This window comes from Polyodon spathula, chromosome 16 (assembly GCF_017654505.1).
Source record: "Polyodon spathula isolate WHYD16114869_AA chromosome 16, ASM1765450v1, whole genome shotgun sequence".
Taxonomy (NCBI): domain Eukaryota; kingdom Metazoa; phylum Chordata; class Actinopteri; order Acipenseriformes; family Polyodontidae; genus Polyodon; species Polyodon spathula.
In genome coordinates this window covers 34,378,180-34,404,490 of record NC_054549.1, presented here as the reverse complement: position 1 = coordinate 34,404,490, position 26,311 = coordinate 34,378,180, and the positions used below count along the sequence as shown (strand labels likewise).

Below are 26,311 nucleotides of genomic sequence, written 5' to 3'. Positions count from 1 at the left end.
TTTGACTAATATTTTTAATTTTATGAGCATTGTTTTATCCTAACAATAATTTACTTTATTCCTGTTCTCACCTGAATAGTAGAGTATATTTTATTAATACAAAAACAATGTAAGTAATTAGGCCAATTCTGTCTGAAGTTTCTTTAAATAACAATCAGATAGAAGCACAGACTGCCAGATGTATATTTAGATTCCTAATAACCCTCCATTGTCCATTGTTTAGAAAATCTCAAAATAAATAATGAGTAAGGTCCGATTCTGTCAGATAGGGACAGCTATTTCTATCATTTTTTTTTTAAATTAGTATTATTTACAGATTCTCAGAACCAAAAAGAGCAATTTCCTGGGATAAATTATAGAAAGGGTTCCAACACAAATCAATATCCTTCTACATAAAAGTTTATTACAGAAAGCAATGCATCCAAGCAATTCATACAGAAATCTATTTTGTCAATAAATTTCGTACACTCTAAGTCCTGCAGTCTGATCTGCTCCCTGAGGAAGTGTTGCCTGGTTTTATTCAGCACTGACAAATCAGTCCCTGCAGAAGCTTCCAGAAACACAGATGTACTGTATGTACGATTACTTTTCCACACACTGTAGGGGTCGTAAACAGTGGCACTTCAATTTAAATCCGCTGATGAGCAAGTCATTTAAATTAATATCTCACTATGTATGTATCCTTGCTGCCTTGTCAGCTGTAATAAATGAAAGATCCTTGGTAATACCTTCAGTCTATTCAGAATATTTTAATCACTGCTCATGCAGCCTTATGAAAGGGTCATGCTTTTGCCCTGATTCCTTATGCTTTGCCATGCACAGGTCTTCCACTGCAGTACATTTCACATTCATAGTACCTGAACATTTTAACCAATATGCAAACTGTTCTCCTCTCCAACATGTGACTAGTTATTGCTTTTCTAAAATGATATAATAGAGAGAGACAGACAGCTTTAAAAACAAATAGTTTGCCAATTTTCTGCAAAGCAAGTGGTTAGTAATCATGCCCTTAGGATAGGAACCTGTCATGGATTTTAACAGCAGATTTGACAATCATTTTCCACCCAGCCTGAAAGCATTCCAATAAGAGAGCTGTCACTGCCTCAATCCCAGTGTATTTTTTTCTAGCATCTCATTGTCTTTCTTTATTTCAAACAATGGTTTTGTATTTCACTTATAAGACCCTCCAGTAACATTTTTACAGTTTACACCTGCAAAAACTGTAATGCTTTATTGAAAACTGTAATGCTTTAATGGTCTCGCCAGTATAAGTTTTCCATCCGTGTAGGGAAATATTAAGAATGCTCTTGTTAAACAGTTTATTGTTTGTTCAGAATGAGGGACTGTATCCAAGCAAATGTCCCCGAAATATATACAAAAGATTAGATGTTTGGTAATAAAATTAAAAATAAAATGCAACGCATCTTTACTGTTTTGTCACTTTTTGGGGATTTCTGATCACAAAATGGATATTTGCTGTCCGTGGTACTGAATTTCCAGCGCCAGCAGTTATATAACTGATGACATTTATCATAGCAGCTTGTAAACACAGCTCTCTAGGCATTTGACATTTTGGTAATGGAAACATAATTAGTTTCTTCTACAAGACTCCCCGGTTGAGGTAAGGTTTAGAATACATCAGTTATGTCAACAGGCTGCAAACAAAACAGGAAGAGTCCACAACCAATCAGCAGCATGTATCTGTTTCCTCTGCTCTTAATTTTCTGTAAAATATCCTGTAAGCAGAGTTGCGTGAATACATTCAAGTAACGTGCATGCCTCGATTTCAAAATGCAACAGTGAAAGATGCATTCGTAAGCAGTAACACGTAAGATCAAACAAGGCTTTCTGTTTTGCTTGCATGGATTGCATTCAGAATGCAATGTAATGAGATTCGATGTGCTATGATGTGACTCAACCCATACTTGTTACATGCAGTACTTTGTTACAAGAATAGTGCCAGGAAGACTGACTTTAAACCATATCAGCAGAGAATGTAATGAAAACTGAATAGTATTGATAATAATTCACACTGCACACACACACACATGTAAATAATACAATCTGTGCTATAGTTCATGCTTGCTTTAAGTGCCTCAGATATTCTCATTATCATCTTTTGAAAGTACAAATTCACTGTAATGAACACATTCTTGAATGAATCGCCCTTGTTATTAGGAATCGCTCTGCAGTGGCTAGTATGGAAGATGTATTGCTTAAGGCATCAGGTATGTGAGTTCATTATGCAATATGAACTCCTAGCTTGCTCACTTAATAAAAATGAAAAGTCACACTGTTTTTACAGAACACTTTTGAATAATCAGCAAAGGTGATTTTGCTGTATTGAACATTGCAGTAATGCTGATTATGCACTAAGATGTTTAGAAAAGATGTTTCTGAAAATGAGTAACCTGTTGTAAATACTGGTAAAGGATAAGTGTGATATATTTGTATTTTTATATTGATTATATTCAGAAAATCACAAGTTAAATGCAGCTGTGCAGATTTGCTTTTTAAAATGTATTAGGAAAAAACAATGTTTCCACTAAAGTAATGTTTTTAAACATGTTAATTACACTGGCTATGACACATCCATTTCATTACACCTTTCACCCATTACACTCTCTCAAATATCAAAACACGAACGAGCATTTGCAGTATGCCATGTAATTGAATTCTCAGTTGTTACAATGATTGACATTACTTACTCAGCATTTCATATATCCATGCTTAATGGCTGTCTCCCTTATTGCAAATTTTACACTATATGGGATTTGATATATGGCTGAGACCTAAAGGTTATTTTTTTAATGATATCTGGTGCACAGTTCATTAACTCAAGGTGCAGAAATTACCTTTTTAAAAGGTTTCTGTGATGTCTTAAATTGCTCAAAATACATTGCCTGGTCTAATGACAGAGTTCACAGATGACAACGTGTACTGTAATGTGTTTTAATGAATGTAGGGAGACCATTATAAAACAAATGCCATTGAGAACTGTGGTTGAAACGCTTATATTACATTAACAAGTATGTGTTCGAATATAATCTTACACTTATTAGGATAGGGTTTTATCCTCAATATATTCACCCACCAAAGGGAAAAGGGAACGTGGAAAAGCTGGTACTAATAGAGGATGATCTTCAGATTGTCTCCTATTTCAAGAGTGAGCTGGTCTTTTACATTGAGTTGGTCAGAAGTAAGATGTTACTGTAATTGGATTATAACCTGTTTCTCTCTCAGTGCACATTGTTTTTAATGATTTGTTAAAACTGGCACCAAGTAATACATTGTAATCAGGAGCCAGTTACAGGCAATCATCATTTCTGCTTGTCTAGGCACTGCAATGCCATCATACTGATTATGATAATAACCCTGATGGATGGAGCCATTGAACAGGCTATTTTTTCCCCCTTGTGGGTTTTCTTGGCTCTATGGATTCTAAAGCCAATGCTCATCCATCGTTTGGTGTTTTTTCTCTTAAGGACATGTATATGACAAAAGATTAAAACTAATTTCAACACTCCAAAAATGGTTGGTAATCCATTCCTTAGTAACCAGTGAGACATAGTGTGGTTTAGAGAGGGTTAAAGCACTCATTCATTTATTAATGCTCAAAAAACTTAGACATTGCTTATAACAGCCTAGTTATTTATTTGCAGTAGCAATATAACATCTGGCAATCCCTGTGTAGCATCTTGTCTGCAGTATATTCACTGTTCATGTTCTTTTGCAATGCAATTGTAAAATGCAATTACAAACCTGGAAATGAACCAAAAAAGCTGTACTCACATTCAATCCCCGCTCCTGGAGGTTGATAAAAAGAGAGTCCCAAGGATATAATGGCTGCGAGTTCTAAGATAATAAGGGTCACATCCTGCAGTGCTTCCCAGACTAACTGTAAGAAAGTTTTTGGCTTCTTTGGAGGTATAAAGTTTTCCCCGTAGACATCTTTTCTTTTTTCTAAATCCAGCGGGTTGTTGAGCAAGCCTGTAAAACAAAACGAAGAGTGATTTAGGATTTGCCATCGGACTTGCTGTGATGCAATAATGTTTTTTTTTTTTTTTTCACACCTAATAGATTTGTGGACTTCCACTTTAGTAAAGTTCACAACTTTGATCCCTGATCCATTTCCATTGAATTGTTGCAAGCAGTTTTCTCACTGCTGTTAGATTTTGTGTATGTGACAACGTTTGAAGCGTGACTTTTCAATGACCTTTTAGAATATATGAGCTGATTTTGTTTTCTACAGTTTCAGGACTCAAATACACAATTGGCAGCAAACATTAAAACCTGCAACCTGCAAAAGCTGCAACTTCTTCAAATATTAACTTCATTGAGTGTTAAGGATCTTGACTATCTGATTAACCAAATATAAATGGTTTAAGCGGTGACCTCAACATCAAGGCAGTATATCAAAAACCATCCGCGTGTTCAATACACAGTCCTAAAAAATAATAATATAATAATAATAATACATGCTGGGCAACTAGAGCAGGTTGATCCGTGACCTGTCTACTAAATTCACTCGACAGCGCTGTGCCATACTGTATGAATAATAGTTCTGACTTGGCAGCAGATCAGTGTGGCTTCAAGCTCACTTAGACCCATGGCAAAAGTAAAGGGTACAGAAAACATGTGTACAACGGGTAACAGTACCGAATTAATGTATTGTCTTATAAAAATGGCATTTATTAGGATTTACTACACGTACATATTTAATATAGTTTACAATAATGCAATTTTACTAAAAAGTCTTTGCAGTAAAAAAAAAATAAACCAATTTAAAAACCAGTACCAAACCAAGCAATTTAATATGGATCCGCCACATTTAAAAACCCTAATTGTATGCAACTAAGGTACAGAGCTTATCGTTTAAACATCATCGGTTTGTTTCTTTAAAACAGCTTTGGTTAGAACCCTCCCCCATGTAAGCCAACTTTTTACTGATTATACCAGTAAGATAATGCAATACCCACAGCTATTATGATCGTCAGTCATTTAAGAAAGCAGCACTGAATACAGGCAGCATTACTGGTGTCAAGAAGACAAATGTACCATAAACAAAATACTAATAGCAGACTATTATTCCTTCAGGAATAAAAGAAAAGACATTCCATTTAGGAATATATTGCTATAGTGTTGGAGATGTATAAAACGCTTCAATATATCAGTATAATATATTCATAATATGAATATATATGTATAAGCCTGTGTAAATATATGGCCAGTAGACACGGGTGCCTTCGCTATACTCCCATTGCAGAGGGTATGCATTGGTCAAACCCAATATTCAATCATATATTCTTTTCATTGAGGTCCAGATAAACCCCAAGAGGATTGAGATACAGCACCATGTGCTACGAGGATCAGGATAGCTTTCGAGGGATATTTCAATGAATGCAAGGTTTAGCAGTTACATCTTGTTTTGAATTCACAGTTTGTAATCAATTACGATGAAGACACCAATACAATAATGTATGATGAAAAGTGCTGCTTCAGCTGGCAGTAGTATATAGAAATTCAAATATCCGGCTCAGCATTAACCAGGGCAAACTGTTGGCAGCAGCAACAAATTCATATTTTAAAGCTCATATACTCAAAGTATGTTTTATGGCTCATAATATTTTGCCAGCAGCTGGGTAAATAAGATTCTACATGCATGCTATTTCTATAGTTTCCATATAAACAGGATTGCATGTGGTTGTTGTTTCAGCTGTTCTCTCTGAGTAAGTGCCCCTTCTGATCACTGGCCAGTTATGCCTATACAGGTTTACCAAGGCATTACCAAGGCAGGTTCCCATCATCACTTTAGTTATTCTAATAAATTCATTCAATTCGAAAAAATGTCAAGAGCATTCTGAAGCCCAGAGCCAGCAATTACTCTCTAAAACACATTGAATGCACTTAATACACTGTGACCTTACTATGGGGCACCGTTACTAAACATTCTCCAGAAGAGGTCAAGTTCAGTACAGTATACAGGACATATGAACAGGTAGTGCATTTCCTGTATAACATGTTTTTGAGGAGTGGGACGATTAAAAGGTAGCACGTTTAATAAATACCAAACACTTGAGCACTATCACTTACTTGTATGTTTTGGGGCATCTTAAGCAGGGGAAAAAGCAACTAAAAACCTGTTTAGAAAATGATACTGAATAAAACATTTCAGAAAATGAAAGGCACTATACATGCCACTGCTTTATGCTCGGAACCCAGGAAGCCATCTGAACTCAAGGAACACTGGGTTGGTTTGTTTACAAATGGCCTTATTTGTATTAATCGGGTTGTGAGAGTTTTCATTAAGTATCTCTATTCAAAATGTTTCATCTGCAGCAATTAAATGTTTAATCACACCACCACACCACAGGCAGCAGAATAACACCCCCCCCCCCCCTCGAGCAATAACTATTTATCTAAGTGTCAAAGACATTAATTATATACAAGTAAAATTATTGGTATTGACAACAACCACAACATCTCCTTTAGGGCCAAATGTACAACTCTCAGTATACTATACCTATCCTTACACGCTTCTCAGAGATTTTCTCAAAAGTTAATATGAACAATTCACAATTATATGGGTTGCATTAGAACTATTGAATTAATTTACCTTTGTGCTGAAGCTTTATAAATACAAACCTCTAGTTCTTTATTCCTACATACTGTGAAGTCAAGTTTAGTTTCTGCTAGAAAAAAGTAAATGCAATATGGTAAATGGGAGAGCATTTCTAAACCTTTTCTCTATACCGTTGAATCCACAGTAACTCATCACTTGAACTTACTCCTGTGTTACACAACTATAGTGAAACTGTACAGGCTGCAACTAAGCCAACCTCTTTTCCTATTGCCTCATTAATCACCCCGATCTGCTGACCCAGAGGCCATACATTGCAGCAAAGAATATCCTCATTAATTCTGTAGTAAACCCAGGACACTCCACTAATAATGAAGTCAGCTACAAGACACAACGGCTTTAACCCTTTTCATTGCTAAATTATTTTTGTCAAGCTGAATAAACTCCTTTACTGAGCACACATATATTTATACGCTACCTCAGACTGGGACCTAGGAGTCCCGTGAAGTTCCAATGTGATTTCCAACGGCATATATTAACATTACTAAGACAAGGCAGGGTCACAAGGTCCCACCAGGACTGAAAGGGTTAAAAAGAGCAAATATCTATTTAGATCTTGCTAAAACTCCCTGAACACATGTCATTAAATAGGTCAACTGACATGATGTCCATACAGTACCCTCAGCAATGTTTGCAGAACAGTTATTCTTTTACAGCAACAAAATGCACAAATACAAAAATGTAATTTTGTTGATATATATATATAAAACTACAGTTTTAGAAACTACTTTGAGTCTGGTCGGCAAATCCATGGAAAAATGCTAACCACTCTTTTAGAATTCAGAAAGGAGATTTAATTACTTTTCCTGAAACATAAAAATAAATTACCATGGAAACCAGATAATACTTTTGAGAAACCAGCAAACCATGAATGCCTACAAATAGTCACCTATGTAATTCAATAAGAAAAGCTATACCGGTATAGATATATGTACAGATGGACACATAGGTTTGTGACATTTAAACTGGTACTGTGATGATTAATGCCACCTAGATACTGCAATACAAAATGTACAGATTTTCATGGTTGCCATATAAACTGTTGGTGTGCTAATTTCTGTACAGTACAACATGATGTAAAGTACATGCTCACTAAAACAGATACACTATAAGAACACAATGCAAAGTTAAGAAGTGCTTTTTTTTCAGCAATTACTGTTATATTTAGCGGCAACTGACTTATCTGATTACAGTGAAAACCTTAAGTGTGACAGCACTGTAATTTAATCTACTGAATCACTGAACCACTGAGCAATTCAATGTTCTTAGATTATTTGTCCACTTAGATGTGAATTCATACTACAGAAAACTAAACCAGCAGGGTTACTTTGTTTAAACTTCTGTTTAGGCAGCTGTACATCATAAACCCCACAGTATGTGAATTGTATACAAAATGTATATATGAAATGAATATCTAGTTTCCGGTTAGAATAGGTAAATAAATGGTCTTGATTGAAAGATGTATATTAAAGATATATTGAGTGTACAGCAGACAGCCAATCAGAGGATGAGATTTTTGTCATGCAATAAAGCCAGGGACCCACTGCTTGATGTCATCGTCACATCTCTCTGGCGGAGGTCATGTCACAAAAAACACCCCTGAGAGCGGGCATCACATACTGCCCAATTGAAATCGCAGGAAGAGGCGCACAATTCGTGATTTATTTTTGGATTTTTGGCCTACCCTGGATGCATTAAAGTGGGGTGGCAATAAGGCAAGTCAATGACAATACTATCTACAAGGTGATCCTGAAACCCACATATGACTTCAGACGTGCATATATTCTCTCTCTCTAGAAATACACACAGAGCATACATGCAAGCAAACATATTTACCTACACACAAGGTATTCCATTGGTTTGTATACAATGTCTGTGCCGATATTTGAAAACAAGCCCTGACAGCCCCATAAGCATTGCACTTTTTAACTGTTAGACAAAATAATTACAAAATGCTGCTACAACCATGATTCATTTAATATTAATAGTGTTTTAAGTAAATGACACCTAATCACGTTTTTATTTACAACATAGGGAACATACTGTGTCGAACAAATGCTCATAATGAAAACATGTAAATAAAAACGTTATTTGGTATAATTTAATTAAAACACTATTAATAATAAATATATCATGGTTATAGCACCAATTTTTAAGTACTGTAAACATTATGTCTAATAGTTAACATCACAGTATACATCATATACAAACCAATGGAATACCTTGTGTGTGTGTATATTAACAGAGAGAGAATACAAGTGTGGCTGTCTCCAGTCATGTGACTGAATGCGTTGAACTCACTGGTTGCTGACTTTGAGACTTGCGAGTGGTATGACACGCTGCACGATGCGAGGGAATTGCATCGCAAAATATTAAACATGTTTAAACTTTGCGAGCCGATTGAAATCAATTGCCCAATCCTGTAAAATCGCATCGCAAAGCATAACACACTGCCTGACGCATCTGAAAAATCGCGTTGCTATTGATCACATAGGGCAGTGTCCCTGGCTTAATAGAACTGTCAATTCCATAACGTGCTTTGGAACGTCCATTCATTACTATGTGTTATAAAAGTAATGTCGATGATCACTTTTTATAGACAACATAATATAGGCAACATTTCAGTCAATCACATATTAGAAGACATGCCCTTCTAAATTATTTATTATTCTCATAACTTCCACGCCTTGGTGTAATGTGTATACACAATCAAATTACTGCCTTTTGAGTTGGGGGGGGGGGTTCATACAGACATTAAATCCAAAATGGTCTCCATGGAAATGGTAAGTGCGATGATACACGATATCGACCTTTTCCTGCCAAATCAACACTTCAGCGCGTTGTCTGGGTTACGGTTGTTACACACAGACTGTTAGACGCAAATACAATAATAATCACCCATGGAGAGAACCAAACGAAGACTACAGGATTACAACACAGTACTGGCTCTTTAACTTTTTTTTAAAATTATTACCACCTGATTCAACTTGAAATGAAAAGCAGTGTTGTCAGTGTAGTGCAACTTGATATTTCTCATTCACTGCCACACATGTGTGTCTACAGACCTGTCAAAGAACATACTGTGAGCATATGTAAATATGTTTACTGTAAATATTAAGACTGAATCATTTTGAAATAGAGGCTACAGGGCTGTGACATACAATATGACTTGCCAGTCTTTCCTTCCTAAGCTTCTTCAAGCAAAAGCAAAGGGAGGTTGCAATGCTATCAGAATCCAATATCATGTTAATCCTCCTTCTACTGCAATGTTAACTATTATTTTAAACATATGATTCATATATTTTTGTCATATCTTGTTGCTTATTTGTCTTAATGCCTCTCCTTTTTGAGACAGGAACATTGAAAAACAGGAACAGGACTGAACCACATATAATGTACTGTAGTGTGCACAGGGGAAGGCAGCAGCATGGGTGGAAGGTGACATAATCATATGCAAAGAAATAAGCCTGATATACGATCCTTGCTAAGCACCGGCTCTTTTGTACAGCGGTATCGGCGCTATGCTTTAATGGAGAGGTCCCGGGTTTGTGCCCACCCTCCGTCTGTGTGTGGATTGCCTTGCCCTGTGTGATGTGCCTGCCTGAGTTAACCGAGATCGCTCCAGTATATTTGGATGGAGAAAAGGAAAAAATCTATGAAAAATCAGTGAGGGATAACTGTAAGTTAACATTTTCCAATCCATCCTACTTAGAAAAGTATATCATTTTTACATTACTATTTAAAAAAATAATTACATTTTTTCCCCTACATGTCATAATAAACAAACCTAAAATGAGAATGTACTGTTTTTCATCCACAGTGCTCACAAGTTAAATGCATTTTCATATTATTAAATATGTCTTTGCTGTCCCCATGGAAATCACTCTACTCAGGCAAACAAAATAGCAATGTGAATTTTCTCTTAAGAAAAAAAAGAAACTTAAGAAACTTACACAGTAAATGCCATTTAAAAATAAACATGTTCTACTTTGGTAACACAAAAGCATTAATTAAAGTACTGGTACATTAAAACACTCAGCATACAACAGAAGTTTTGACACATTTCTACAATACACGTCTTACAATCTAAATCATGCTACAGTATTATAAGTACAATGTATTTCAATCTGAAACAAGGGTCAGTGTCAATTACTCTTTCGGTCATTATTTCTAATACTTGTACAGGCAAGTAACAGTACTGGGGATTCACAGTCATGATGTCTCCTCTGTTACATTAAAAGTGTCTTTAAGATTAAGGAGCTCAATGATGACTCTCTCTCTCTCTCTCTCTCTCTCTCTCTCTCTCTCTCTCTCTCTCTCTCTCTCTCTCTCTCTCTCTCTCCACATTAATTACACTGTCATAAAATGGGGTTGACTGATGCTACTTCATTTTTTAAAGGAGCTCCAGTAGAAGGGCAAAAAACTGGAACTCCTTGGACAGCAGTGACTGAATAAATAGAACCAAAGAAATGTGATTACAAGAGATCATGCCTGAATGACACAAAAAAAAAAAAACAGATACTGCAAACCATGGACAAAACTAGCTGTTCTTCCAACATTTAAATGCTTATTAATTATACAATGGCTCACATTTTATCACATACAAACACTGAAAAGCTGCATGTCATCTTAAAGCAGTTCAGAAGGTTTCTAAAAATGCCTTAATTATATGTTACATAAAGAAGCTAGCTTGCTATAGCCTGCTGTTATTAATAGCAAACACATAATAACATGTAGAACATCCACTGTTAATTATCCTTTTACTTGGAAATTACTGTACCACATACTCACTTCAAGAATCTTTGTCAGTCAAAGTAGTTACAACATTTAAAATAAATGCAATAAAGCAAAATAAACAAGTTACCAGTTTACAAAATATGCTAGATAACCAATAGCATTACAAATGAGGTTTAATACCAAATACACATAGGGTTTAAAGTTAATATACATGTTTTTTGGTTTTTTTGTTTCAACATTGCTATTGTGTTACGCTTGATTTGTGTTTTTCAACACAGGCCAGTGCAACACAAACATTTCACGTGTCATGCAGCTGTGGTGCCAGTGTCAGATTTCCGTTTCAGAGGTCAGGTGTAACCTCATCCCAATGACGCACATTAAACTGTACATTACACGAGAAACTGGGCCACCAGAAAAGACAACTTTCAGAGAAAACCCTTCTGTATAAAATAAAGTCTGTAATTACCTTGTTCAATACCACAACCAAACATGGACTATAACCAAATGCTTTTGTAATTCTATTGAGTTGAACTGGTTAATTCTAGTGCCATGCATAAGCTGTCTGCAGTTGCAATGTATATTTGGTTGACTGAGGCTACAGCCAAAAACGCACACACAGTATTATGAAATATACAGTAATTGGTGGTTTATTCCTGTACCATGTTCTTCCGTTCTGATGTAAGTATAGGCACAGTGCAAATAATTGTGGATGCAAAACTGAAATAGCACTGTGTCCTATGTATGCTTAAGAGCAATGATAATTACTCAACACACACAAACAGTGATCCGCAATTAAGATAATGAGGGTCTCAATGAGCGCATCGCCTATTTAGAGGCTGCACTTGCAAAGTTAGGAGTACAGAGAGCAGGAGTCGCTGTATGATATTTGTGGAGCATGAAAATACAAAGCAAAAAAAAATATGTTAGATGAAGGGCAGCAAAGTCCTCTTGGAGCTCAGAAAAAAAGAAAAGTTTTCTGAGAAGGAGCTGAGAGTCCTTGTGGCTGAGGTCACTCAGCATGAAATTGAATTGTTTGGAAAAGCCTCAGCCAACGGCAGTTATGTGAGTATCCTTAGGAAATCATATGCATTGGCCTGCCCTTTTCAGCATGACATCCAGAAATGTGCTTAGCACCCTGGAAAAGGTGAATTGGGCTATCCCTCCAGACATTCCAACTGTGGTCTGAAAGGAACCAGAGGCTAAGTAGTGCAGAGAACACAGACGTTCACATGTGCAGGGATAGCAGCCCCTAGATTGACGGGGGGGGGGGGGGGGGGGGGTCTAGCGCATCCCTCAATTCAGCTATTATGGCCTGCAGAGTGAGACAATAACTGCCTCTATTCAACAAAAGCCAAATGTCGCCGCATCAGGAAGTGTACCACAGAAGCCACCCTGAAGCCAATGACAGGTCTCTGCAGGTGCGTGCTTTTATACAGCTCTTAGTTACTTGCCTCTACAATGGTCTGCACCTTGTAAGAAGAGATGCAAAGTTTTTAGAGGGTCAGCAATTGTCTAAGTGCAAGGCAAAATCCTTACATCACATTATTTAATGTTTGCGCCCGCTTAGTATTCAGATCTAGCCCAATTCCATGCTGTTTTCTTCATTTGAATACATTTCAATATAATTGTAATGGATTGATGATGGAGACAAAGTGCAAGTTTGATAGTGGGTGCAGAATGCCAGGTGAATACCATTCTTTACAAACACCACATTTGTAGAGACCGGTAAAATCAGACTTTATGGCTGGTAAACACGATTTACGGCAGCAAATCACTTTGCGCATATCCTTACATCACCCCTATAGTTTCCTTACTCAGTATATAGCTTCCTTACTCAGAGGGGTCCATTAATCTTTTCAAATATACAGCATTCATACTGAAAAATCATTTTGTAGATAACGCAACAAAAAAAGTGATAAATTGTGTTCAATAGAGACTGGGAATTGGAAGATTTGAGTCACTATTGTGGTATAAAAAGCTTAAATAAAAACAACGAAAGGTCCTGACTGCTGGAAAAACGCACCAGCTAATTACTCTACTTGTGAAAAGCAAAACCAATCTGCCTCTGTCCACAGCATTGCTTAAATACACATACTCTATTAGTCTCTTGAGGGGTAGCTTAAAGACATTACATGCCTCACAATCACTGCTGCCCTGGATATGTTATGTATGGGTGTAGTATCAATTTAGCATTTACGAGGAAACCTACTGAAATGAGTTGATCGATGCAGCTTTTAAATGGTTTGGTTTGAGGGAGGCTATATGTCCAGTAGAAGCTGTAGCCTCCTCCTCCTCCCACTTCCTACAGAATGCATATATCATTGGAACGCAGTGCTGTATCTTTGACAGTACCGAAGAGTACTTTATTAATTATTTGCATATGGGGACTTTTTTTTAAGAAGGCTGTCAAAAATTAATACAATTAATTAACTTTATATTCTCTACTAAAAACAATCCCTTGTGCATTTAGTTTTACATGTTATTACTGTTAGCCGACTGATTTGGTGTTTGTTTTTTTTTCCAGCTGTGGTTCAAACCTTATTATCCAGCTGTTGTTGAAAAGTTTACATCTGATTCCCTATGAATGATGTGATACAGGTCACTCTACAGCTAACTTCCTATTTATATGCAACACACTATCCAACATCTCTTCTACAAATGCCTTAATTGCACTCTCAGGTCTCTGTCCTTAAAGCTTGCCTACTAAGATCTGTGTTTCAATTCTTGTGCCAACTCCCTTCATACTTGAAAGCTCTTGCAGCTGATCTTCCTTCCACCTTCATCCCCTGCTAAGCAGTGCTAATAAAGACTTTAACAACACGAGGTTAGAAGACTGCAGTGTGCAGTCTCGTGTGCCAGAACCGAATCTCTACTAATTCCAGAAATACAAACAGAAGATACTAAATCTGAAAAAAAACAGTTGGATTTTAAAGCCACATGCTCTGTAAAAAACAAAACAAAACAAAACAAAAAACATGCACCTGCAGAATTATTCTATTTCACCCTACTTTCAATTCAGACTTTGTTATACAAATAATGAATACAGCTACAGTACTTAGTATACAGCAGACTCTACTGTGTGCTTCCTATATATAAATGGTGTGTTATGGGTTTATGCTTTTGTATAATATTACAGCCTCCACAGTACTGTATGTGTATTAATCTGACTTGGGCAATGCTGGTTACAGCATACTGAAACCAAGGGAAGCTGGTTTTTTTGTTCAAAATAATGAATATTGTATGAATAAAACATCCCTAAATAGCTATTGCATTGAGTGGCATTGAGTGGAAAGGACTGCTTGATTTTATGTGCACATATCATAGAATACTGTACAGTTTTTGAACTTTGCAATCTAGATATTGCCATATTTAGATGGTAAAAATATTTTTTCAAAGTTCCCCCTAACAGACAATGACGTGAATGATCTGCATGTGTGTGTCATGAAATATTACGCTTAAACTGAGCTGTTGTTTTTACATACAGCTTACATTGATATTGGAAATATTTTTTGTTTCAGTAAATTAAGATTTGTTAGACTTCTCCAAATAGAAGATTGAATGACTTATGGGGAGCTCCCCATAAGGAAGCAATTGAAGAGGGACTAATGTACATTATACAGTGGAATTGAAAAACTGCTCAATTAAAACAGAGCCCTGACAGTTGCTAGAACCCTAAGGTATAACATTACTGTTCTTCCTTTGGTTAACTATAAACCATTAAGATTTACTGTCATACAAATGTACTCACAGGCTATCCATGTGTGTAATCCAACCACACAGCCACAGAGAATGAAATGGGCTTGCTGCAATATTGCTGTATTTAAACAGGCCCGGGATTATAAAGCTAGACCAGATAATATGCTAGTCGTATGCATATGATCAACTTCCATTGTCAGTGTGCTTTATATAAAAATAAAACTATAAAAAAGATTCATGTGGTTTTTGGGTTTGATTTTTGGGGTGCTTGGACAATATCAATGTACTCAGATAACAAGTTCCTTTTTTTCAGGTGGATATACTATACTGTGTAATAAAAATGTGCTTGTAACCCAGCTATCACATCAAAAACTAAAATGATACAACTGTCAGCACCAGGAAGCTACAGAAGGCAAAGTCCACAGATAGCTATACTAAACTGTTATAAAAAGAAGGTGCAATAGACACCTTTTAAAGCCATGATCAGTCCAAGGTCTCATCGTATTATATATCTGTAACACAATGAACCCCACTGTGAGCAATCTGAAAAATGATGAGGCAACATTCAGCTATGGTATGACAGTAAAACCACCAGATGTGGTAAGACCTAATGATTAACCAGCCGTCACGGTTTACAGTATGAAAAGATTTTTTTGAACCACCCGAAAGCAGCATGTCAATTGTTGTGACCTTTTCCTGACCTGAGCAGTTGAGCATGAGCTGTAACAGTGTGAACCTACAATAGGAACGCAGCCTTGCACCTTTTCATATAATAACTGCTTGTAGGTTGAAGGCAGTCTACTCCCCAACACTAAATCATTAAATACCTCCTTTACTCTTGCCATGTCTTGCCAAGTCAAACTTAGCATAGATCTGATAACAGTCCCCACTGGATAGAGCACCAGGTGATCCATCTATCATTTATCTTTTAAGAATCCAGAAGGCTGCAAGCACACACACACACACCAGCACACACCAACACAGTCCTTCACTTGTGCACTGGTGGTGGTTTCCTTTTTACCTTGATCCTCTTCCCTCCCAAAACAAAATGATTATAACTACTACATGTATATAAAAAAAATGTAATTCAATACTGTTTCTTTCAAATTGCTTGAATCACATTGACGCTCCATTGCTGAGCTTAGATACTGTATACAATAGTTTGATTTTGGACTGAAATTATCTGATTGGAAAGGTTTACACAAAGTTAACTTCATGTGGGGTATCAGTGGGTATCATATGTATTCAGTACATATACTACACAAGCTCTACACACAAGGGTGCTGAGTGGCAACTCAGACTATGGAAAGGGCCACAAAAATGATCTGGTTTGGTTTTAATCAGAAAAGGATGTTAATGCAGCTGGTTGCATATTAGCTGGAAATAAAAGCAGCACTAAGAATATGACAAAGCAAACCTTGTTACAATAGCAGGGCATCCATCTGTAAGCCCCTTGTGAGCATAACTGACAGATCAACAGACAGTAGATTGCAACAGAGTCCCAGTGGTCCACTGTCCATGGGCAGCATGCAGTGTGGGCATGCCAGGTAGCAGCTCTTACCAGATGTCCCCGTTACATCTGCTGCAATGTGTCATTGAGGGGGCTGACACCCGCACAGAAGTGAAGGTCACGGTGTGTGAGCAACATTTGTTTTCACACATGGTCTGAATGAAGCATTTTCGGGAGGTAGTTCATCAATTGGTGAGACACTTTAATGATATCTGAATCTCAAAAATCTTAAATACAATTTAGGATATGGAAAAGTCCTTCAGTAGGACTGGTCATTGGTCAATTGAATTCAGTAAGCTGTGTTCAGACATGGCTTAAAAAACAATTAAAAAAAAAAAAAAAACAAGACCAATTCCAGAACAATCTCAATGTTCAGAGGAACGCTCAGTTTGGTCCATCTCAGACCTGCTGGACTGACAAATCAATTTTGTAATCATTTCAAAAACCCTGTGCATTAGCGGATTCAACTGCAAAACCACCAGATATAAGCTTCTGTTATTGTAAGGAACAGTCCAAAAGCTTGAAGTGTAGGGCATCATTTCTCACAGTACTACTTAGCGGTCTACCTTATAGGAAGCAAAATGTTTTGCCCTGAAAAAAAAAATATGATTAATATTATCATTTGGACACTAGGGATGGTGTCATAATACTGATTAGACAGTAAGGTTCATCGAGCAGAAGGCGTATTGCTGCTCTGTAGAAAGTGGTTATAATACAGTTCTTTATAGCCTATGCTGAAAGTGGAGGATGGTGCTGATTTCATAACAATCAATGCTAATACATACTATTGGCAGCCCCCTGTAAAAGCAGCTAAGTAAGGTTGCTTTGGCCGCTCTAGACCCCGACTCCAGGGTCAATCACTAGCGAAGCACAGTGTTGGGGACTGAACCACTGACTCCAATCAAGGGGACAACACAAACAACCCCCCCCCCAAAAAAAAAAAAGCTGTTCTGCTTAATCAGTTAAATTGACAAATAAACCAGGAACATGCTGATCGAGATTTCATGAAGATCTGACTCTTTATAAACATACTGCTGTAGGGCTGATTTTAATCCCGGTTACACCAGTGCAGATGCTGTGGATTTAATGCACTTTCACTAGCATTGCTGAGAGTAAAATAGCTGAAGTGCCATGATTTCAATTAAAATGACATCTTAAAGTGGATTTTTTATGTCACTCTAGGTCTGCGCACTTGACCTCAAAGGCAGAAGGTGTGATGCCTCCATCACCAATTAATAGTGATAAAGGCCACTGAACCAGGGGCCTTGGGAGCACACTTCTTCAACTATCAGGCTTCAACCCCAGCAGTTATATTAACTTCATTTATGGCAGTTCATTTAATCAGATAAGCATGTCATTAAATGTTTTAGGTCAATGTATTTTTCTTGCCTTTCTATTGTTAATGCTTTTTCTAACATCTCTGGTGGAATTTCCGTAGTTCAACACATTACAAGTCAAGTCAACGATCAAATACTTTGTCATTCAGGCTACATTATTGAACAAAAACATTTGTTACCTACCTGTAAATACAAGTGAACAAAGGACCAAAGATACAAATACAACTGCCTTACATTGTGTATTCGGTACATCAAGATTTAATGATTGAAACTAATTTAATAAAGACACGATGTTATACTATGTTAAGTGCATTGCTCTGTACTATTTATTAACAATAGGGCACTCCACATATTCAGACCTCAGATAAATGTCCATTAAACCCACAATATTGTGTTGAACATGGCAATACAATGGCCGTGAAGTAAAAAGAAATGTTTACAACATGCTTTCAACGGTTTACGTTTCCTGAAGAGGATGTCACATAAATAAATGAAAAAGTCAATATAATACAATCCTGACCCTATCTCATGTAACAGGGACAAGCATAGCCCAGGATAGGATAGCCCAGCGCTCTGCTTTCATTAGGAGTAAGTGCATCTGAATGAGAGGGAAGAGTTGCTCTTCAAATATTTATTAGACAGGATGCTGGCCTTGCAGCTTTTTTTAGATCTTAAGTAGTTTACACAAGCAATCCCAAGCTGTTCTTTTTTGTTTGTGTTTTTAGGGGAGGGGGCTGCTAGGAATAATCCCCTTGCGTGTATATTTTTTAACCCTGACCCCATGAATCAATATAAATTACCTACAATACCTTACTGTAAAAACACCTGTGTAAGTCTATTTGCTAGGGGGTGCTAAAAAGGGGGGAGCGACTTATACACCGATGTGACCTATAAGCCATTTCCTGAAATTGGCTCAAAAAGGGATGGATGGGGGGGGGACTTATACACCAGTCCGACTTATACACCATTTTTTATGGTAATTAACAAAGTCACTATAGGCCTTTAAAATGCAACCCTGAGGGCACAGACCCTCAGACCCTCTTCAAAATGTCAACTAACATGACTGTATCATGAATCATTCACCTCGCTACTAACCTAGAAATCTTAGCACTGCCGCGTTCTAGTTTTCTAGCTTGAGGACACCATGGATTAAGGAAACTGCTAGTGCTGATGCAGCTTATTTGATAACAGATGCCTTTCGATACTATTTCACATTTTTGGACTGCTTTATGAGACGAGGTACAAAACTAGTGAAAGAAAGTTGAAGCACATGAAGGTGACTGAGTTCTGAAAGTGAATGTCTGCCCAGCAGATTAGCATGACTTAATAAAACCTTGTTTCCTCGTTATCAAGTGGCACTTTTGCTGCCAAACTGCCTTGCATGAATAGAATGATGTGACTTCAACACCAGTCTGAAGGAAGAATTAAGTCAATTCTGGCAAAGCCAATTAAGCTGAGAGATCCAGAATATCTGGAGATACTTTACTGTTGCATTAGCCGATAGAATTACGTTTGGAATTACAGCACTATTGATTTAAATTGTGTTGTAAATGGGCAGGAAGTTTTTCAATTTAGTTTACAAAAGAAATCTAATTTCGTTTCTGCTGTCATACATACTGTACGGGGATTTCATGTATAAACTGAAATGAACCCAGAATATAACACCTAATCCAAGTTAGGCCGAATCTTCTTTTTATGTCAGTATGTCTGTTTGTGTGCTGTAAAACATGACAACATTAATTAAAGTGTTCAAATGCAAGGTTTTAAGAAGAAGCTCCTAAATTAATGTAAGACTATGCAGTTTTATAGTTTTAATAGTTTTATGATATTATATTTATAAGTTGGCTTTGTTCTTTAATGCTGTTCTAAAGACATTACACATCTACAGTATAAATTATTGTGACCATATTCTCCTATGTAGAGAGACACTTGTAATATACCATCTATTAAGAGATGATTTTACCTAGAATGCCAACCAATGTACTGCTTATAAATTGTTACAATGGAAACTTCAGCATGGCCAGCTTCTAAATGAGGGGGTTTAACAGTAATCTCAACAGATATTCATATTCCAGCTGCAATGCATATTTGTACATATACATATCATACATTTTTTAAATAATATTCTGGGTGAATCGTTTGCATTGAACATGTTATTTAATAGATATAGGCTGTTTGGTGAAAAACGATCCATTTTCTGCAGAGCCTGGATTGTAATGTTATAAAGAGAATCTATAGTGATACAAAGCCATTACTGCAAGCTTACCGTCTGTTGGCGATGTTCTCAAACGCCTGCAGAGCCCGTTCGTATCCCCATAGTCCTCCCGGATTTTGATGACAGCGTCCGAGCCTCGCAGTTCCATGAGGGAGCGCAGCTCTTCCAGCGTGCAGCCAAACTCCCCCTTGGCCTCGTTTCTTTGGTTCTTTGCGTAAAAAACGCTGTTTGTCATGTCCCCCATGGTTGCTTGTATTGCTTGTAGCTCTCTAGTTTAATTTTTATTTTTTTAAAGGTTAAAATGCTATCAGTGAAAAAGCAGAGCTTCTGAATCAAAGGGGCTAATTTTAGAAAATCCAGTTGCTTTTACTGTCAATTAAATATTACGAAGAATTCTTCAGGTTAGGGGAAAAAAATACAATCCAATAGTGCCAAAAGCCCTGTTAAAAGTCTAGAGGGGTGCCTGCTTTCAAGGCTGCAGTCCAGCTCCTCTCCATATACAGTTTCCCATTCTGGTTGTCTCAGCTTGTAACATTCTACATGGTCATCTTATCCATTAAGCCTTTGGGGAAAAAAAAGAAAAGAACAATAACATCAATTAAAAATTAAAGAAGGTGAAACAAAATAAATACTGTTTCATCCAGAAAAAGAAAAAGAGCATTTGTCAAGCAGCATTTTGTCTAACATGTGGTAGTCAGAGAGCAAGGCAGTGTCATAGCTTGTGGCTCTGCTGTGAGATGCTGCTCTGTCATTGCTGGAGCTGCCGTGCTCAGAACTAGTCCTATCTGTGTCACATGCACTGCGTTCTCCTCTCACAGCAGCAGCAGCCACAGCACTAGCAGTGTGCTACACTTTGATCAATCCCAAGAGCAATAGCTAAATGAGACGCCTTGTGAATATTAATAGCCCCACCATCATGCCTCAGCTTAAGATGTGACTGGTTATTTACTGTGGCTTTAGGTTGCCATATCAATTTTATTTTCCAGTAAGGACAAGAAAACCCCAGGCATACAGTTTTATGTACCGGCTAGTTCAGATTAGAATTTATTTCAAATGGAATAGCATTTTTGCAGCATTTGTTTCTTTCAAAACTGCACTCATGCACTTCCATTCATAGTGGGTGGCAGGTAAGATTTTTTCATAGGCACATATATACATTTGGTAAACACAGTTATCCCATAGCAACTCAAATAATTAATATAAAACCAGGGTGTACAAGTAAATTAATTTATTCCAGTGATATTTATTTTTTCTGAATATTGTTATAATTGTTGTACCATTTGATTGACTTTTAATGGAAAAGCACTTCCAATGCCTTGGCGAGTCTACAATTGTGAAGACACAGAAAATTCTACACCATTTTACTGCAAGCCTGTCTTGGTTTTTCTTAAAGAAACAAATAGATTTGAATTTCACTTTAATACCCTAAATAACAACCAGTCCTTCTACAGTTTCTGCTTAACTGCTTGTATGCTGTGGAATTATTTCTGCTACTTGTAACTAATTTATTTAATGAACCTTCTGCATCTTCCGTCCACAACAACCTATGCAACATGGCTCCCCAGTGGCACTATAACTGCGTCTCCACAGCCTTGAAAGCAAGGCAAGGTTAACCAACCAATCCAAAGCCAGCTGAGGGGCTGCGCCTCTAGGTATAGTGTAAGGTTGCTCTGACTCCACACAGGCAGTCTTAAGTGCCACTGGATAGTGCTTTTCAGGCTTTAAAACAGAAATACAGAAGTGACAGGTTCTTCACGAGAGAGCCTGCCTTGAACAATAAAACTGCAAAAACAAACACATGGAGAGTCTGGTAGAAGGTGGCTATGTCCTTTGTTCTGATTCTGCTCAGATAAAAAAGGATACAGATTTATCCATCTTAATCCTACTTTGTCTTTAGCTGTATTTCAAGAGATTCTACCCTCTTTTCAATTCTCATTAGGCCTCGGGAATAAGAAATGTCACTTCAATTTGCAGTATGTCATATTCCTTAAGGATCCCTTTTTTCTCAGTTTTTAACCAAGCTTGCTATTTATAGATAATGTCAATTAAGGAAAATAAATTATAATTGTATTCCCATTTGACCATCTACCCTTCATCTAACTATAAGAGAACAAACTGGTTTAACATAGATCATTAAAAAAGAAGAATTGCACAGGTGAGATTTTGTATGATATTTGTGGAAATTCTGGTTCTGTTCATCCTTTGTCTTGTGAGCATGCCTCATTCCTTCAAGCTTGGAGGTGGTGACCCACTGCACCACTGATACTCCAAGGTTGGAAATAACTCATTAGAAAGCCAGGTTGAGCATAAAGGGCCAGGTTGTAAAAGGGGTCTAGGGTTCAGGTGTGTATAAGTAGGGTTTCAGCTGTAATGTCCTGTGTTTAGCATAAGAGTAATTTTAGTTGGTCCTCATTAACATTCCTATCGATTTTAATACATTTACACAGAGAACATGAGTAGTGCTTGCACCAATACTTGCATGGCAGGGGTTGTTTGCTTCAGCTATGACTTGTGCTCCAGTAGCATGAGCTGTCAAAGGCTTTTTTCCACAAGAAGTTCTCCTTTGGGTTAAAAAAATAAGATTTGTTGCCTGGCAGAAGTATTTCCTAAAGTCCTAAAGCCCTCTCAACCTGAATGCCATCTAATCCAACTGTGCCAGTTCTGTCACATTAAACAAAGCCTAATGGAATGTCCCCAGGTGTTCAATTGCTGAAATAGTTAGATTTCAGAAGGATAATCACATTTGAAGTGTTTACAAAGTTAACACATTTCTTTTCAGGGGCTCTCAAAGTATTTTGTTTGTTTGTTTTTTTTTAAATATCTTTTCCAATTGTCTGAATTAGTAGAAATTCAGCAATCATGCACAAAATTCATGATAACTCACTTTGGGCACTTGAAAACTCCTGTCATGATTATTAAAACATATTGTTCCATTATTAAAGCAGTTAAATCAGGCAACTAAACAGAATAATTATAGATCTGCACATGCTCTGTTGTTGGCAATGCATTTGAACAATTAATCTTTAAAAAAATAATAATAATAATCTGAAATTCAATTGGAAAAAACCTAACAATTTGTCATTAAGTATAAGCAAGGCTTTTTAGAATTATCTATTTATTTAGTTAAAAGGAAAATCTCAAAAGAAGGCTGTTACAAACAGTACTAGAGAATGAGTGTGCTGCGGGAGATTCAGCCAACCACTGACCATTAGTATTATGAAAAACAAAGCTGTGAAAAGAAGGCTTGTTTCATTGTTTTTGAGACATCAGTGGCAGAATTCTATTATAATAACAATTGTTATATAACAAGCGCAATCTCTGCCATTCACCTTAACCTTGAGATAGCAGGATAACAATAAAGAGATGTCTGCGAGCTTAATGGAGGTCAAAGACACAGAACTGTTCATGAAAAAACAGGACCTTCAAACAAGAGAAGAGCAATGCGCTTCTCATATCATAGCTACAACAAGGGCACACTGAGTGTACTTGGAAACAACAGCCTTCCTCGCAGATATAAAATACTTGACTCCATCTTAGATTTGATCAACCCAGATCTTAGAGCCAGTTGCCATGTTTTCCTTTTCTGTGTCAATAAGCACATTTAAACATAGTTTGCAGGAACTATCCAGTACTGCCTGCTAGCTGACACTATATAAAAGTTCTTGACTAATCCTACAACTTGAAACGGGGGCAGAATCTGTATATTGCTTAACACTGATAGGATTTCCCCATCTCGGTAATCTTGTGTAATGATGTCATATGGCAAGATGCAGACGAATCTTTTTTTTCTGTTTTGGTAGTAAAACATAAAGAAAGTCTGAGATGAGGGACTGTCAACACAAGTTAAATGTACCGACACCTTTAGAATTAATAGATTTCGTTTATTTAGGTACTGTGTGGAGATTGTATAATATCAACTAATAACCCTTAAAGCATAACCTTAAGGTAAGGAATGTACGTATATTCTGAATTCATATACATTGCGCATGCATACAGAGAACCAAAAGCAACATTTACTTTAGTCTATGATGACTTAAAGCAGGGTTTACAGAACTGGGGGCCAGGGACCCCTGTGCAGGAGGTGCATAGCACATATAAAAAAATTCAACATGACCATGACAAAGCAACATTCCCCAGAAGGTTCATTCATTTACATGATAGCTGCTGTTAGGTGCTTGGGGTTATTTCAATTGTAACATTGATGACAGCCACACTAACAGCATGTACCATTATTAAGGCTGGGGTGATGCCTAGTTTTTCACTATCGATATATCGTTCTCCAAAAAAAACAGACGCCTCGATTCATCAATGTTATGAAGGGTAAAAAAACAAAACCCAGTAACACATGTGGAGCTGTGGATTGCTGGGTAACATTGCTAGTAAGGCTTTAAAAACTATTATGCATATTAAATTGATTACATTAGTTTATGCATATTGTAATAAAAAAATATATATTACATTTTTGTTTCGGTATTGGCGTTGATTTCTTTAAATCCATAATAGTCAGACTAATAACCAATCAAGTTGAAAAAACTCATTTTAAAAAAAAAGTTATCACTGTCCACAGCAGTTTAGTAACAAGAGTGTTGTCCATGGCTTATATTTGAATTGTGTTAAGGAACATGATAGTGTCCATGACTGGCACTTGCTTACAATCTGCCCAGCATTACCGAATACATGTTCACAAGGGACTGACGTTGCCGGGATGCTTAATACTTCTAACCTAAGATACAACTTTTGGCACGATCTTGGTTGATTTTCTTAATTTTTGCTCGGGGGTCGTTCAGATGAATAAATGCAGATTCTGTTTGAAGTTTTGCAGGGTGCCATCTCATTAAATGCAAATTAACTGTGTTACCAGAGTATCCCAAACATTACTTTCTTTACTTTTCTTTCTTGCCGTCGTACTTTAGAAAATAATTGGCAAGCATCGGAAGGCACTGTAGCTCGGTTGATACAGTATTTGTAATTCTAGCAGAGCGCTCTTAACGCTCTGTTACTTTAAAGACTCCTGCACAGATGCAGTCCCATCAATAAACACTTGCAGGGGGCGGGGCAGGTGGGAGAAGTCAGGCAGAGAGTCACACCTGAAGGGAGAAGAGAAGCTCGGCGCTTAATGCAAAAAATAATTGCTGATTCCAAATGTAATAAAAAATAAAAGCTTTCCTTTGCTTAAACCCTTTACACAAAAACAATGCACAGGCTTGACTATCGATAAATTGATACAGCGCCTCAACCTTAACCATTATACAACAAATAGGGGGGTGATTATAAGGAGTACAAAATAGGCAACTGTAAATAAATAAATTAATAAAATGAATAAATGCTGAATTTCTGCCAACTATGTTTGACCGGTAGAAGTTGATATGTTTAATTCCCCCTGCATACATAAAATAAACCATACTGCTCCTGCTTACCTTTACATGCAGGATTATGTTGCATCTGCAGACAGTGTACAACTAAGTACAGCAATTATGGAGCGGTTTCTTGATGGAGGGGGAAGAAAATATATAAGGAACTTCTACCAGAAAAAACATTAATTGGCATTGGTTATAATTATAAGATGCACGGATATAGTTACCTATTTTGTACTCCTAATAATCAACCCCGTTATTTGTTGTGTAATGGTACATACCGTTACCGCGGGAACCAGCTGATGTCAATGTTACATTCAAAATAACCCCAAGCACCTAACAACAGTGTTCAAGTAAATTAATTGACTCTCTAAGGGAATATTGCTTTGGAATTTTGTATGTGCGTAGCAGCTCTCCCTGAAAGCATCTTGTGGCTCCCCAGCCCCAGCTTAGGAACCTCGTCATACAGTACTTTCCAAGAAAGTGTCAGACAAGAAACTCAGCCCACTTCTACCTGCAAATGAAACTCAGCCTGCTTTAACAAGTAACATTGTTCCAAAATGCAATATAATGACAGGTATTTCTGTTTTTATCTTATCAGGAGTTTATGTGTAGGAGGACTGTAGGCATAATCTATTTTTTTTTTTTTTTTTTTTTTAAATCTAAGACTATTCCCATAACAAATATACTGTTTCTCATGCTATGGGGCGTTTTTCTACTGTCGTATTTTTTTTATTTCGCTTGACACTAACAGCAGTGTGATTTGCTCTAAACAAGTGTCATAATACTAGGGGGGAAAAGCATAGATGTGAAGCAAGATGA

At 37.0% G+C, this 26,311-nt stretch overlaps 1 protein-coding gene across 12 annotated transcripts in view; it reads right to left on the bottom strand.

Moving 5' to 3' along the window:
• Nucleotides 1–26,311, bottom strand: part of LOC121328796 (plasma membrane calcium-transporting ATPase 2-like) — a 145,261-nt gene that overhangs the window by 42,504 nt on the left and 76,446 nt on the right. For all 12 annotated transcript variants that reach the window (XM_041273854.1, XM_041273861.1, XM_041273862.1 and 9 more), the window contains 2 exons: nucleotides 20,187–20,697; nucleotides 3,793–3,990 (listed from right to left, as the gene is read on the bottom strand). In XM_041273854.1, the coding sequence (XP_041129788.1) occupies nucleotides 3,793–3,990; nucleotides 20,187–20,379 (391 nt within the window). In that variant the 5' untranslated portion in view covers nucleotides 20,380–20,697. The remainder of the gene's footprint in view (nucleotides 1–3,792; nucleotides 3,991–20,186; nucleotides 20,698–26,311) is intronic.